Source organism: Balearica regulorum, chromosome 3 (genome assembly GCF_011004875.1).
Source record: "Balearica regulorum gibbericeps isolate bBalReg1 chromosome 3, bBalReg1.pri, whole genome shotgun sequence".
NCBI classification, from domain to species: domain Eukaryota; kingdom Metazoa; phylum Chordata; class Aves; order Gruiformes; family Gruidae; genus Balearica; species Balearica regulorum.
The window spans coordinates 101,943,391-101,957,460 of NC_046186.1; the positions used below are offsets into that span (position 1 = coordinate 101,943,391).

At 40.8% G+C, this 14,070-nt stretch overlaps 1 protein-coding gene across 8 annotated transcripts in view; it reads left to right on the forward strand.

Moving 5' to 3' along the window:
- Positions 1 to 14,070, forward strand: part of RPS6KC1 (ribosomal protein S6 kinase C1) — a 93,969-nt gene that overhangs the window by 39,665 nt on the left and 40,234 nt on the right. For all 8 annotated transcript variants that reach the window (XM_075749225.1, XM_075749223.1, XM_075749220.1 and 5 more), the window contains 2 exons: positions 3,481 to 3,599; positions 11,313 to 11,405. In XM_075749225.1, the coding sequence (XP_075605340.1) occupies positions 3,481 to 3,599; positions 11,313 to 11,405 (212 nt within the window). The remainder of the gene's footprint in view (positions 1 to 3,480; positions 3,600 to 11,312; positions 11,406 to 14,070) is intronic.

Here is a 14,070-nt window from a genome sequence, read left to right on the forward strand (position 1 = left end):
AAGAATAAAAAGCCAAAATCCTACTTCCATAAATCCAAGCCTCAAACATCCACCTGTTACAGTATTCATAGACTGAACTGTTAATAATATTAACAAATAAGGAACAAGAACTTGTTGAGTAAATGTTTTGTGAATCTACATCCTCTTTTATGGCTGAAGATTTTAATGAGTGAACAGTTTGCAAATGTTATTTAACAAATTACTTGGGAAAGAAAAGTAGAAGGAAAACTGAAATTAATGTCTTGTGAAAGTAGGGAGAACAAAGACAGCTCTAAGGGGACATCCTAGCTTGTTTATGTTAATTACTGTAAAATTACTGAAGCATTGAAAAAAAGGCAATAAACATCCCAACTAAATATACATAACTAACAATTAAGCCATAAGCTTGACTTTTATGATAGCCGTAGACACTAACCTAGCAGTTTTCTACGAGTCTGCTTGAAGAAAACGCTCACTGAAGAGTTTATTGTTGCTCTGCACGTGACTTCTTTTCCCTGAGCGACTACCACTCTGGGTGTCTAAGGGAATGTTAGATGATCAGCAGTGGATCGGCAAAAGACAGTTTTATGGTGTTGTAAGATTAAATGTAGAGATGAAAGCAAGAGCGTTAGTAATTTTTTAAGAAATTGCAACACACATTTATAAAATACTGTTTATCTATTGTCTTCCGATAAAGCCAAATCCAAGTTCAAACAATTGAGTGGTGGTGTTATTTTTTTAAACCTAGATGGGAATAAGACTGGCAGTCTCATCTAGGGGAATTTCCCTGGATGAGTCCTACCAGGCAGAGGCTGGTATTAGAGGTGCTGGACCTGGTGCGAAGTCTAGAATGAGAGAAATTACTGAGAAATTGTTAAATATCCATAATATTGAATGCTGAAAGTGCACTGAATTTCTGACTGTCCAGCCTCTTCCCAAAGCAAGCGTAGTCCAAGGTTTTTGCAGAGCAGGGCTGTGTGTCTCTATCCAAGGAGGTGACAATCGCTTTTCCCTCGTGCTGTGAAGTGGATAATAAGATTTACAATAGATCGCTTACAGCAGAGCTGGAAGTAGATCGTAACTCTCTTCTACTTATTCTTGATGGAGTCCGTGTGACAGTTCAGTGTGTTTAGGTCAGTTGTAGTCATGATATGAAAGGAGGGGGAGTCTTTATTTTAACAGGGTAAAAATGACTAGTAGTAGACCTTGGCAACATGAAGTGGAAGAGAGCACTCTGCTGCCTTTGCTCTCTGAGTCTAAGGATTGTTAAAAGCAAGAGCAATGATTCATTCCTTTTTGCATCGGGCTGGGGGAAAACAGCAGCTCTGAGAGCCTACAGCAGAGGAACTCTTCACGAACTTTCTGAGGAGAACTCGTACTTAGGTTTTTCATTATCCTCTGCCATCTTGAAAGTGTTTTGGGAAAATTGAGCAGTCAGACAACCTGCTCCTCCTCCTTTATTAAGGAGTCAGTGTTAAAGCTAGCCAGATCTGGTTGACTGAAGGATCAGAACTATTCCTCCTGCCCTGAGCTGCTGGAGAGACATTGCTGCAGCTCACCCCTTCACTGCCAGTAGTGAAGCTGAGTACAAATTTCTGAGAGGGGCTTGCAGGTGCACGCATATATTCTGTACAGACATGGGTGACCACAGACTGACACAGGGCGGGAGGATATTGCATTTACAGACACCTACATAACCACAGGCAGCGTGAACAGCTCAACCTCTTATGAACTATTGTTGGTCAGGGAAAGACCTGCTGTTCAGGTCTCTCTGGTAGCTGCCCCCAGCTCTGTGATCCAGCTTTGAGACATTTTGTCTGACTTGCCTGCTTATCTGGCTTGAAGTTTGTTGGCATGTCTTATGCACAGAGAATAATGAACGCACTCATGCAGAAAATAGTGAAAAATAGAGTTTAACAAGAAGGTAAGATAGGCAGTGGTGGTCAGGTACAGGACTCAGACAAATGCACTGACCAGCAACCTGCTTACACGTAGTCGGCCCATGTAATTCCTACCTCTGTTTTCTCATGCTTGTGCCCCCCTTCCACCTTGACCCTTCAATTTCGTTACCTTTAATCCTGCCCCTAAACATCTTACAATATCTTATGCATTCCTATAATCCCCTCCCAAAAACATCCCATGATGTTTTGCATACAAGTGTTTACACAGTAAGTTCTCCCTTGGACATCCCATAATAAGTTTGCTCTTTATGAGACTCATTCTTGATAAACCACAATAATCCTGGGCTTTTTTTTCTTATCAGTTACCAGGTTTCTGGTTGAACTTCTTCAAGGTTAGAGTCAGAGGTTCCTTTTGTGGCCCATTGATCAGTGTCTTACGAGTTTTAGTCTTTGTTATTGTCTCTGTTATCTGCTGTTGGTTAGGGTTTGTGTATTTGCGTATTTAATTTATTACCTCTCCTGTTCCTTGCCTTGTCTTTCATGTTGAGTAGCTGTTAGTCAGATATCCTTGCAGTTCCTTGCCCTGTTTGAGCCTCGGTTTGTGAGAGGTGTTGGCTTGCACCTGTCGGTGCAGAAGCCTGTCATAGCCAAGGCTGTGTTTCTGCAAGTCTCAGATGGCCTCAGTTATGGCTGGAAGAGACTGTCAGGGCCATCTGAAATCTCTTCTGTTGCTCTGACTTCTTCTGAGACTGTTTTTCAGCATAGTAATCTCACTTCTCTGTTATAACAGTTGTGGCTCACAATCTCTTTATCTTTGCCTGGCAGTTGACTGGTTGCATGTCATCATCACAAATTGAGTCTGTTATAACGATATGCTGCTCATGATATGAATGTCTAAACACACTGTAAGTTTTAGAGTGAATACACAATTTGTGTGGTATCACGGGATTATTGCCTCTTGGAAGAGTTTGGGTACATTAGACATAACGCAATAGTGGTTCAGCCATCTGGGAAGTGAAGTAGTTGTTGCAAGCACTTCTTCCTTTCTTCCTGTGTCACCCCAAGCCAACAGGCAAGGAGCAGGTAGCATCAGAAAGCTGTGAGCAAGAATTCTTGATGTCTCTCATGTTGCCTTCTGGCTATTGATAGCATTTCTGGCTTTCCTTTATACTTGGGAAAGCTCATATTACAAACATGGGGAAAAAACAAGTTTCTTTATTGTTTCATAATAAATGTCTTATCTTATCTTGTCTTCCCTAATTGAGGGGTTTTTTTGGGTACAACGTTCAGGTCAGTGGTTCGTTTCAGTTCTTACTTATGTTACCTTAGGAATATATACCAGATCACAGAAAAATGAGGTAAGACTTCTTATTTACCTTAGTCTATAGCAAGGCTTAGATTGATACTTTTGTAGAAGTCTGAGATCATAGTACTTGCTTTTTATAAGATGCATATGTGTAGATTTGATTATGAATAACCCAGAGGAAATGAAAAAGGTAGAATCAAAGCAGTCATGTGCTTTGACTACTTGGTACATCTCTCTCTCTCTCTCTCTCTCTCTCTCTCTCTCTCAAAAATAACTTTCTTTTTCTCCATTGAGGTGAATCAAGTCCAACTCGTCGAGAAGCAGTGAAAAGGAAGACTGCAGAATATCTTATGCGTGCTGAAAAAATTTCCAGTCTCTACCATAAATCCTCTGAAGATGCATCTGTTTCTATGGTAGGCTTTAATTTCTTTTTTTTTCTAAATTGTCCTGTCTTTTAGCAAAGCATATTCGAGCTTGGTGTTCAAAAACTCTCTAGAATTTCTCTTTGGCAGGCCTGAGGAGTATTTTGATGTTACGTTTCTCTTTAAGTTGCCATTCTTCTTTGATTCTTGCATTTCGTAGCATGACGAAGAATGCTTAATTTAATCCAGGCATGTTTTTTAGCATGCTTTCCTTCTACTTGCAGTTGATGAAACAAAGATTTTTAATTGTGCTAAAGAATACATGAGAATATTGCTTGGTCCTGTAGGGAGGGGAATGGCTGTTGGTTTCTTTAGCCTGGCACATAATGGTGTATCAGAAATGACAAAGGACGTGGCGGGGGGGATGAGAGATGAATTTCCCATAAAGTAAGCAAAGGTTTTTCCTGATACCTTCAGATGTCTCTCTTGGACATGCTTGAGTGATTAGCTGCTGCTTGATTTTTGAGGAGTTTCTGTAGTAATACCCACCTTCTTAAGCAGAAACACCCTTATCTGTACTTGTACAAACGACAAACAAAGCTTGTTCCAAGGCACCCTCAATAAATTTCTACTTTGCCCTTCCCCAACCAGTTCCTTTGGGACTTATCTGTTCTTACTTTACTTTTACTGCAGTCATGCTTAAACTGTATGTGATTGTCGATGACTGCCCTATTGTAGTAAATATAACAGTTACCAACTTCCTGTCTCTCTACAGTTATATCAAGTGAGGACAAAAAGGGCAGAAGATTATTGCTTCTTATTTTGCACAGATCTAAAAATGGTTTAAGGAGATGACTGCTGCAAAAATGGGAAGCCTTATAAAATCCGACTGCCTAATAAGTAAATTGAAAAAGCAAACCCACTGATTTTGAAGGGTAGCTTTTTTTTATGTTGAGAGCCCACAAGAGCAATTTTGAGGATGTTCCAAATGGGATATATTTTGTGAGATTTGGAGTCTTGCTGCTGCTATGAATTGTACTTTGAACAATTTAGTATTTTGGACTGATATGAACTCCTACTAGGTAGTCTTTCTTTGGGTCAGACACCCCTGAAAATGGGGAAGAATCTATATTGAATGAAAACCTCAGTGTGTTTGGAAACCACAGAACAAGGAAAAAAAAAAACCATGAACAACCTATTTTTGCCTTTTTGTAAGTTTAAAAACTAACTGTGGTTGGGAAGGAGGAAGAAATAGGTTGCATTTTTGTATGTGAACTTGAGAGGTAAAGTATTTCCTCTTTTATGCTCTACTGAATAAGGTACATGCCTTCTTTGCAGATCCAAAGGAAAGCAGAATTAATTGGGATAAGAAAAAAAAAAAGTTGTGAGAATAGAATACCATTCTCCTTCTGTGTTGAAACTCAAAATTGACAAGTTGGGGCAAATCTGACTTTACACAGGCAAAACGTGGCAGCTGGATTATTCTCCCTTTTACAAAGAAAGCCAGGTTTCCACGATTTGGTTTTGTTTTACCTAAGTCTGTACATGTATTTTAATTCCTTTTATTTGTTGCTCTTCATAACACATGAACTTGACTTTTATCTCAGAGCTTTGGAATTTGCTGGCATCGAGGGCAGATGGTGCTGATGGGTCATGATGGTTGTGGTGAGGAACAGCTTGTCTCCAAGTTGATAGATGAAAGTTAATCGGAAGAAGGACTTATTTCCCAAAGTCATTGTAAGGGTAGTGGTAGAAGGATTTATTTTCCAGAGTTACTGTAGGGGTAGTGGTAGGAACCACTAGGAATTGTCATGCTCTGTGCTTTGGCTTAGTGTCTTAAGGAGAGCAAGGAACATGACTCTTCTGCACACTGGTTGCTGAGCAGACCTGAATTCTTGCACCTTAGTTACTGTTTATCCTTTTTACTCCCAATGATAGATTATACTGGAGTTTGTGTGACTTATTCCATCCCATGCAGGCAGCAATAAGTGCAGTGAAATTGTCTGCATCTATATATGCTGTGATTCTTGGGAGGTACTAGTGGCAACATGCAGATATGCTATGTCCTTCTCCTAAAGAAATGAAGTCTGTAGTGTACAAGGTTAGTGTGTATGCCTCTTTGCACCTTCACTTCACACCATCTTGATGTTTGTCTAACTGCTGTTTGCATGCCATTGGTCATGCTGGGGCAAGGCTGGTCTGTTACCACTGGTACCTCCTACTGCTGTAGGTCATGCTGACTGATACCATCCATCTCTTGTTCAAATGCTTGTGCTTGGACAGGATGTAACGTGAATGTTTAAATAACCCTGTATAATACCTTCTTTGCCCGCGTGGATCTGTAAAGAGATCTCTCATCAACTCATCTGTGCTGGAGGGACACCGAAGTCTTTGAGAAGAACCACTGCACATGTAGGAAGCCTTTCCTAGAAGCATGGTTAAGTGCTACTACGTCTGGTAACCCAGCACAGTTTGAACCATACAACTGAAATTGGTTTGCAAGAAAATGATGGGCAAATACTGTATCCTAGCAGTACCTGTTCCTGTGTTACAACTGGCAGACTGCAGTTTTGTTACGGGAAGCATGGTTCCGTGTAGGGAACATGCGCAGCAGGGGTGCTGAGACCGTTTGCACCTTGGAGGAAGAGGTCTGACTAGTAAGCAAGCATGGGCATTTAAGGCAAAGTGTTCTTGTTCATGACCTGCTATTACAAGGCAGAACTGCTTTGTCACCCATGTCTGGTGCAGATAGCTTTGTGTTTCCTGTTGTGCCCTTACAAGGAACAACCACAGTGATCAGTATCAAAACTAGGCTCACCTGTCCTCCTTAGACATGACATTTTACTTCTTTCTTGTCCACCAGGCCAGAGAAATGTCCAGCAAGGGAAGAGGTAAGCTCTGAACTGCAGGTTCAATTATTGTCCTTCACCCCTCAGCCCCTCATAGCTCCTGAAGGCTTGGGCTGCCAGCCGTGTGCTGAGCCATGTGTGGCAGTCTCAAAAGGCTATGCCTGCTAAGCACACCCCAAGCCACCCATTTGTCATCTGAACACCACGTGATGTAAAGCATGGTGGCTTTTTTCTGGGGGCCTGGGGCAGAAGGAAGCAAGCCATTCTTCTGCGGCCGAAAATGCCATGCCCTTGCCTCTTCAAAGACCAGATTTCCCTAGAGGCAAAGGCTGGCATTTCAGAGCTGAGAAGCAAAAATCATCTTTGATGCCATGGAAACCAAACAAAGAAGAATAGTAGTTTGTTACTTTTCTTGCCTCAACAAAAAGCCAACAGTGTAGCCCTCAAGGATAGCATCCTTAGCAACCACCCGGCTGCTGGCAAGTCTGAGCAGTGAAGAGAGGAGCACAAGAGAAGGTGTTTGGAGAACCCTTGGCACTATTAGAAAAAGGTTACGGGTAGAGGGCTTAAGGATGGATAGAAGATTTCTTAAGGCTTAAAAGAAGCACGGGGAACTGACGCAACCATGACTAACCATGAACTGGGAACTCATGTGACAGAGTCTTGTAAACATTGAGAAAAGCCTTGCTGTGACCTGTAGGAGTGGGAGATGTGGGAGACAGCTTCTGGAGGTTGTAAACAGGCACACAGGCCTTCTGGAAAAACAAGCTGCAGCAAACGCTGTCCTTCTCTTCCTCCTCTGGCACAGCACGGCAGCCTCAAGGGCCTTGTAGACGACATGCTTGAGAATGCTGTGTGATGGCAGCAGCAGGCCATTTTGCAGATTCTCAGGCTGTATTTTCTCCTCTACCTCTTTATAAGTGGCAGCTCTGGGGAGCCACCTCCAAGCCTGAGTGGGAGCTACAGCAACAGCGTTTGAGCCACACTGGACTGACCGTCAGAAAGCTGCAGTCTTATGTAGCTGTCAGCTGTGAGGCCGAGCATAGCTACACATACAGGCTGTGGGTCTGTTTTAACTTTGTAGATATTTTTATAATGCATGTTTTTTTCACTCTTCGAAATTATTTCTGGCTCTACTTATGCCCAATTTTTTATATCCAAAACTGTCTCTTTTTGCACCATTATAAAAGCTATTGTCTTTTAAAATGTCAATTATTTTTGATTTTCAAAGCAATTTAGTAACGAGAGTTACATGGAAGCCTGATGCCCAAACAGGAAAAGCAGTCTTCAGTCTTTGCAGTTTTCATAGGATATCTTACTAAAATTCTCATTAAATGTGCATGAAAATTACATGAAGTGTAAAGAAAATACACTGCTGTAGTTCAGTGAGATGTAAATCTAACACAAAATAAGAAATTCAGTCTCAAGGCTTCCAAGATCACATTCTGCATGCTTGTCTGCTGCTGGTCCCAGATGTGCATGACCCCAGATGTGTCCCAGCTTCAGGGAAGATGCAGTCCCCAGCAGGTGATCACTGGGGACCTTCTGAAGCACGCCATAGCTCTGTCCACGTTCAGATGTGTGCAGAGATGCAACCTTGTTTTCCTGTGGTGCAGAGTGAGGAAGGGGCCAGGACCAGACCAGGAGAGCTGGAAGCTTTTTCACGCTCATGGCCTGGAGCCTCGTGCCTCAGGCCAGCAGCATCTGCTTCAAAACAAGGCATCTCCTTGCTGCATTCGAGGGTCTGGTCATGCTACAGGTGAATGGTTACTGAAGTCATCAGCCGTAGACCTCCGAACAGTGAGGGGAAGATCACATTTTGATGTGCAGCTCTGCACTGATGTTTGTGAAAGTGCTCGTTTTATCCTGAGGGTCTGTGGCGACCGCTGTCAAAGGTGGCAGAATCAGCAGTAAAATCATTTTCCATCAAATGGTGTTTGTGTCACTGGGCTAGGGATAGTGCTCTTGCCTTCAGTGAGGTTAAGGTGAGAGGCTTTTCCTCTTGCTTGGCTGGTGGTGTACTTCTCTTTCTCTCACTGCTCTTAAAACTTCTGGCAGTGATGCCAAAGCTGAGGCAAGAGCTATTGCCATATTTCATTGTGTAGCTTGCAAAACTAAAGCCTTCCAAAGACAAGAGGTGGCCGCAAGCTGCCGAGTCTTTGCAGAGGCCAGCATCACAATCAGCATCATCCTTGTCTACTTGAAATTAGCGCACGCTAGCCAAAAGGTGATGGTGGGAAAGGAACTGGTGATGCCAATCATAAGTCAGGTAACTCCAGCTGTGCAGCTCAGAGTGTAGTCTGGAAATACTTTCAAACATATAGGACCCAACCACAAGAGACAAGGTCCTGGGATACCTGAGCAGCATGCTGAGCATTTGGGCAGGCTGATGAAGGCTGCCTGCAGGCAGAGGTAGCCTGCCACTGTCTTTAGAATATAAATACCATCTTTCTAAAGGCAAATAAAGCTTTTGACTTTTTGTTACCATCCTTACTGTATTTTTTTTTTGTTGTTCATCTATTTTTGATGAGAGCGCTGTTCTTTAGTTATTTTTCTTATGGCTGGATAGATGCTGAGCTTGGATTTTTACTCTATTCAGAGGAGCAGGCGGCTTCACAGAGTGCTTAATTGCTGTAGTTCTGGGAGTTGGGTATTTAGAGTTTGCTTCCAGCTTGCTTCATGACAGAATGTGATGCCTCCCCATCACTGGGCTCTCCTATTAGACTTTGCAACAGTGAAACCAAAGTACTGTAAAGAGCAAAAAATAACTTGAAACTGATAAAAATGGAGATGCTACTGGGAGCTATGGAGATGTGGATGCGATTGTAAATTGTTTTAAGGTAAGAAGTGACTGTAGAGTGCACACGTGAAAAACAGTGTGTGTATGCAGTGTTACTGACTGTGCTACCCTTGGTGATAATTTAGAGAAAGACCCTAAAATATATACTGGGTTTTTTGGGCTTTTCAGATGTGATGGGTGAAATCTGATTCTGTAGCATTATTAGACAGCTATTAACTTCTGTAGAGATGTATGAACTTAATTCATGGTTGAAATGTTATGCATAAGAGAAAACTTTAAAAGCTTGATTATTGAGGAATGGTTATACAATGTAATAGTATGCAGATAGAAGTGGAAATCTTTTATAGTAGTCTAGAGGATTTGGAAATATTCTTTCATTAAATGTATTCCTTAGAATGCTTTTGAAATCTTGTCATGAATAGACTCTGTGTTAGCACAACTCTTTGTTTCAATGCAAATATTTTGTTATTGCAGAAAAATTGCATGCTCTCAAAATACAACCCAACAAAAGAACTCTCTTGACCTTCCAACAGCTCACTAGAATGTGGAACCTAAATCAGATTTGGAGAAAAAACTTCATGTACAGTTTTTTTTTCTTCATGCTGAAACCTTTAGTGATTTGTAGAATCTGGGCTGTGTTTTCCTCAACTGCTGTTGCTACTCTTGCTTGGCAGTGTTTACATGACAAAACAATTGTAAGACCCAGACAAGTAAATGAAGATAAATAATAAACTCTTTTAAACATCGAGCCCCGTAGGTGAACACAAAAGAAAAGCACACTTTTCTCCATGCTTTTTGAATGTGTGTTTATGACCCTTTCTTCAGAATTTTGCAGACAATACTTAAATAAGAGTTGATTTTTGGGAAAGAAAGGGCTTCAGGGAGGTGCCCTGGCCTTTGAGGATAGCACAGTAAGGATGCCGGGGAAACACTAAGGAGGAAGCAAATGGAATTACTTAGTTCAGGATCTTCAGTTTTTCTGGGAGTTTCTGATATAAGGGAAGATTTCTTGATTTTCCCTGATACTTAAAAATTCAATCCACAGTGTAATTGCTTACCAGCATTTTTCCTTTGTGACATATTTGTTAAATATTGACTCAAGATGTGGACAAATTAGATAAACAGGTTTTGCCTCTTATAAGCCTAAAAATCAAGGAGTTTCACCTTCCTCTTCCTTTACCTTTGTGCAATAGAAGTGTACCTGGGAAGGCCAGGTTATGCTTAAAGGATTTCGGCATTCAACAGCTCTGCAAATGAAGTTACCTTATTTGTGAGGAAGAGATCCAGGTCTTTGGTTCTTGTAGAAGCTGTGTGTTGAATTTTTGGAGGATGATCTAATGAATTCTCTCAGTTGGCAACTGGAAACTTCTGAAAATGTTTGTTAATGTGCCAGAGGTACATGTGATGCTTAAGAGGTTGATCTTTGTCCCAGAAGACTTCCAGTTGAAACGTTCCCTCCTCTGACATGCAAGCTTTCAGTTTGTCCTGAGAAGCTACAGAACATAGCACAGACAAAAATCTATGTGTATTAACTACTTGAATAGTTAGCACCTGCCAATTCTCTTGCTATGGTGTTAATTTCTAGATTAATGATACATAGCTAGCTACCTTTTTCTAAGGCAGTTTTATAAATTGTTTCTGTTGTGCACCTTGTTATTAAAAGGATTTCATAAAGCTCATCAGAGAGCAAGAGAACCCTGTTTATAATTCTGTATTTTATGTTCTTCAGACTTAAAAAGCCTCTAATTTGCTTTCTCCTCCTCAGTGATCTCTGAATAATTTTGTATCCAGAATACCTGTAAGGCTTTGATTGATTATTGTGATGGGGTAAGAATTGAGTAATCGATTGCCAGGTTCCATTAAGCGTAGAAAGTATAAAATTCATTATTTTTTCTTTTTTAAAATTTTTGTTTTCAATGTTATCTTGATTTTTATTTACTTGCAAGTTGTTTTTTTTTCACCCCACTAAGGACAAACAGAAAACTTCTCCTTTCATCTTCACTCTCTCTGATTTATGATAAATTTAGTTTCCTTCGGCCTGGCATTTGCTTCAGCAGGCAGTCTTCCTTCAAGTACCACCCTGATTGATGTATAATCTTTGATATCTTCCATTAGCCTCCAGGATCACTAAGTTCAAGGCCCTCTTGGAACCTAAGGAGCCCTGCCGAGGAACTGAAGGCCTTCAGAGTCCTTGGGGTGATTGACAAGGTAATTCTTCAGTGTCTCTTCAAGAGTTCAGTCATAAATCGACTGCATGCTGACATTTTGTCTTTGAAGCTGTGGATCTTAAGGATATGAAACAAAAGGGGAAAATGACTCAAATGCATCTGCACTTTAAAATAACAAAAGTAGAAGAAAAAAGGCTTTTATCTAAGCAATTCATGTAAGGTCATGCAAAATATATTTGAGCTAAAGGATAAGGTACATGTTTGGTGGCATTCAGTAGACTGAGGCCTGTTTTTCAAAAATGAAGTCATGGTTACAGTACTGGGGTAAGGACAAATAGATGTGTTTTCAGTTGAATAAACTGGTGGATACCTAAAACATAGAAGGGTAGAAATTCCTACTTTTGACCTGTGACTTGAAATGGGAGCTGGGGACACACATGACCGTTCTCCTTCCCTAAGAATTTGGAATTGAAATCACCAGCAAAGACAGAGATGCAGCAATGAAGCCAAGCTTATTTTTGACTTATGCAAATAATGTCTTCCAAAATCCCAGGGTAATACCCCTCTGTAAACAGTAAAGGACCATACGGATTTTTTGCAAGCCTAATTAAGAGACCAGAAGAATTGCTGCATTGTTTTGATAATGCTGATTAGTTATCACCTTAGCAAATACTTTCAAGATGATCTATTATTCAGCAATGTGGCAGTGGCTAATGCAGATTGTAAAGGCTTATTTCCTTTTTGCCATGCCAATTCTCTCGTGCCTTTTGATAGTTTCTTATGTAGTCCCTGGTTTGTGCATGATGTACTGATGCATGGTCAATTTATGCATTTGTAACGTGCATTAGAAAACCTGTAGCTGGTCTCTTAAGGTCTGTATTTCTCAGTTTCTTTTTTCTTGTTGGACTGAACCTAGCTGTGAGAAATGATTTTTTTTTTGTTTTTCTTTGCCTGTTTTGTTGTAATTATGTGCATAAGTTGGTAACTTCTCCTCAGAGGGCTTATATATATTAGGTATTACAGTTGTTTTTATAACACATAAGGTTTTCTCAGCTCTGACTTCATATTCATTGTGTCTTCTTTCCTCAGTTGTCAGTACAGAATTTAGCCTATGTTCCACTCTGTGTATGTATCAGAGAGAGAGGTTGTAAAAAGCACCTATCCATTGGATTAGTAGGCACTAACTAGATTAGTAGCCACTAAATGGATGCAGTAGGCATGGACTTTGTGAATTAGTCAGACAATGTGAGGCTGCAGAAGTGTTGGAAATCAACCAAGAAAGACCTTTCCAGTATCTTCGTTCTTGTATAAGAATAATGAACGGTGACCAGAGAAGACACTTGATCAGAATGAAGCTTTTGGAGTCCTTGGTGTTATCAGATCTCCTAGATTTCTCTGACCACAGCTCTAGTAAGTGTCTCAGGTGTGAGCTGAACGTGTCCAGGTCTTTGAGGCAGAGTTGGGAGGAATCAGGGTTCTGGCGATGAGAGAAATACAAGATCTTAGTGTTGGAGATGTGCGTGAGGAGTAACAGGCCTGTATATACAACTGGTGTGCTCATGTGTAAACAGTATCATAGGGGTCAGAGTGAATATTTTTAATTATTGTATGAAAAAGGGAGCAATATTCTTTCAGGTGTCTTTGTACTCTGTGTACCTGCTTCCAGAATCTCCTTATTATGAACTTAATCTTATTCTGAGCATGCTGTCTGTTTTCATATATTTTTAAGTGTTCATAAAGTTGTGAGGCAAATGAAAAGCTGCTCTAAGCCCAAACGTTCAGAGCATGTTTTATTTGGTTTTATAATGCATGCGAATATGAAACAAAAGTATGCACATGTACCTTTGTGCTGGAGACAATGCCCCTGCCTTTGCTTTAAAGCACCATCTCACTTCTTTCCTTGCCATCACTGTTCTTTGCTTCTTTCTCTGCTTGTGTATGCCCTAAAGCTCACACCATGGAGAAATCCAAATAGATGTGTAAGTATCCTTGCTGGATCCAAACAGATGACATAGCGTGTTTCTCCTTGAAAATGGATTCTGGTTTTCAGGGCCAGCATTGAAGATGCCATACTTTTGGGCACATGTCTGTAACTGATTCAGCATCACGCAGAGTTTTGCCTGAATATACTCTTTTCCTATTCTAACCCTGAGGTAGCTGCTTCAGTTTCAGCAGAAAGTGGTTGTGTGGATAGTAATGAGCCACTGACATTTTTACTGCTGTCTTGCCTAATCCTGTGCAAAACTGGTGTAAACACACTGACTTAAAAATGGTGGTGGTTGGTTTGCAGACTTGTTCTCCCACTACTGCTTGAAGCCCGGAGTGGCATCTGCCTGCTACAGTGCTGCCTCGAGAAAACCAGCTGTTAACCTGCACTCCATCAAATGCTGAAAGGTGCAGTGCCTTCCCTTAGACTAACGTCAGTCTTTGTTCTTCTTTTTGAAGCCTCTTGAAGTGTTTTGAATTGGCTTCATTTTCACAGGCAAAGTGCTTGTTGCTACTTGAAACTCTGGGTTTTTCAAACTATTTTAGGCTAGGCAGAATGATTAGACATTTCATTTTAGCCTAGTTTATTCCCAGTGTGCTTTCACTCTGTCTGCCTTTCCACCTTCCCTGTCACCTGAATAATTTTTGCAGTGTTGACCCTTTTCTGCTGATTCTGAGCGAGTTAGAGATCTTAGCATTATTAAACTCCTTAAAATATT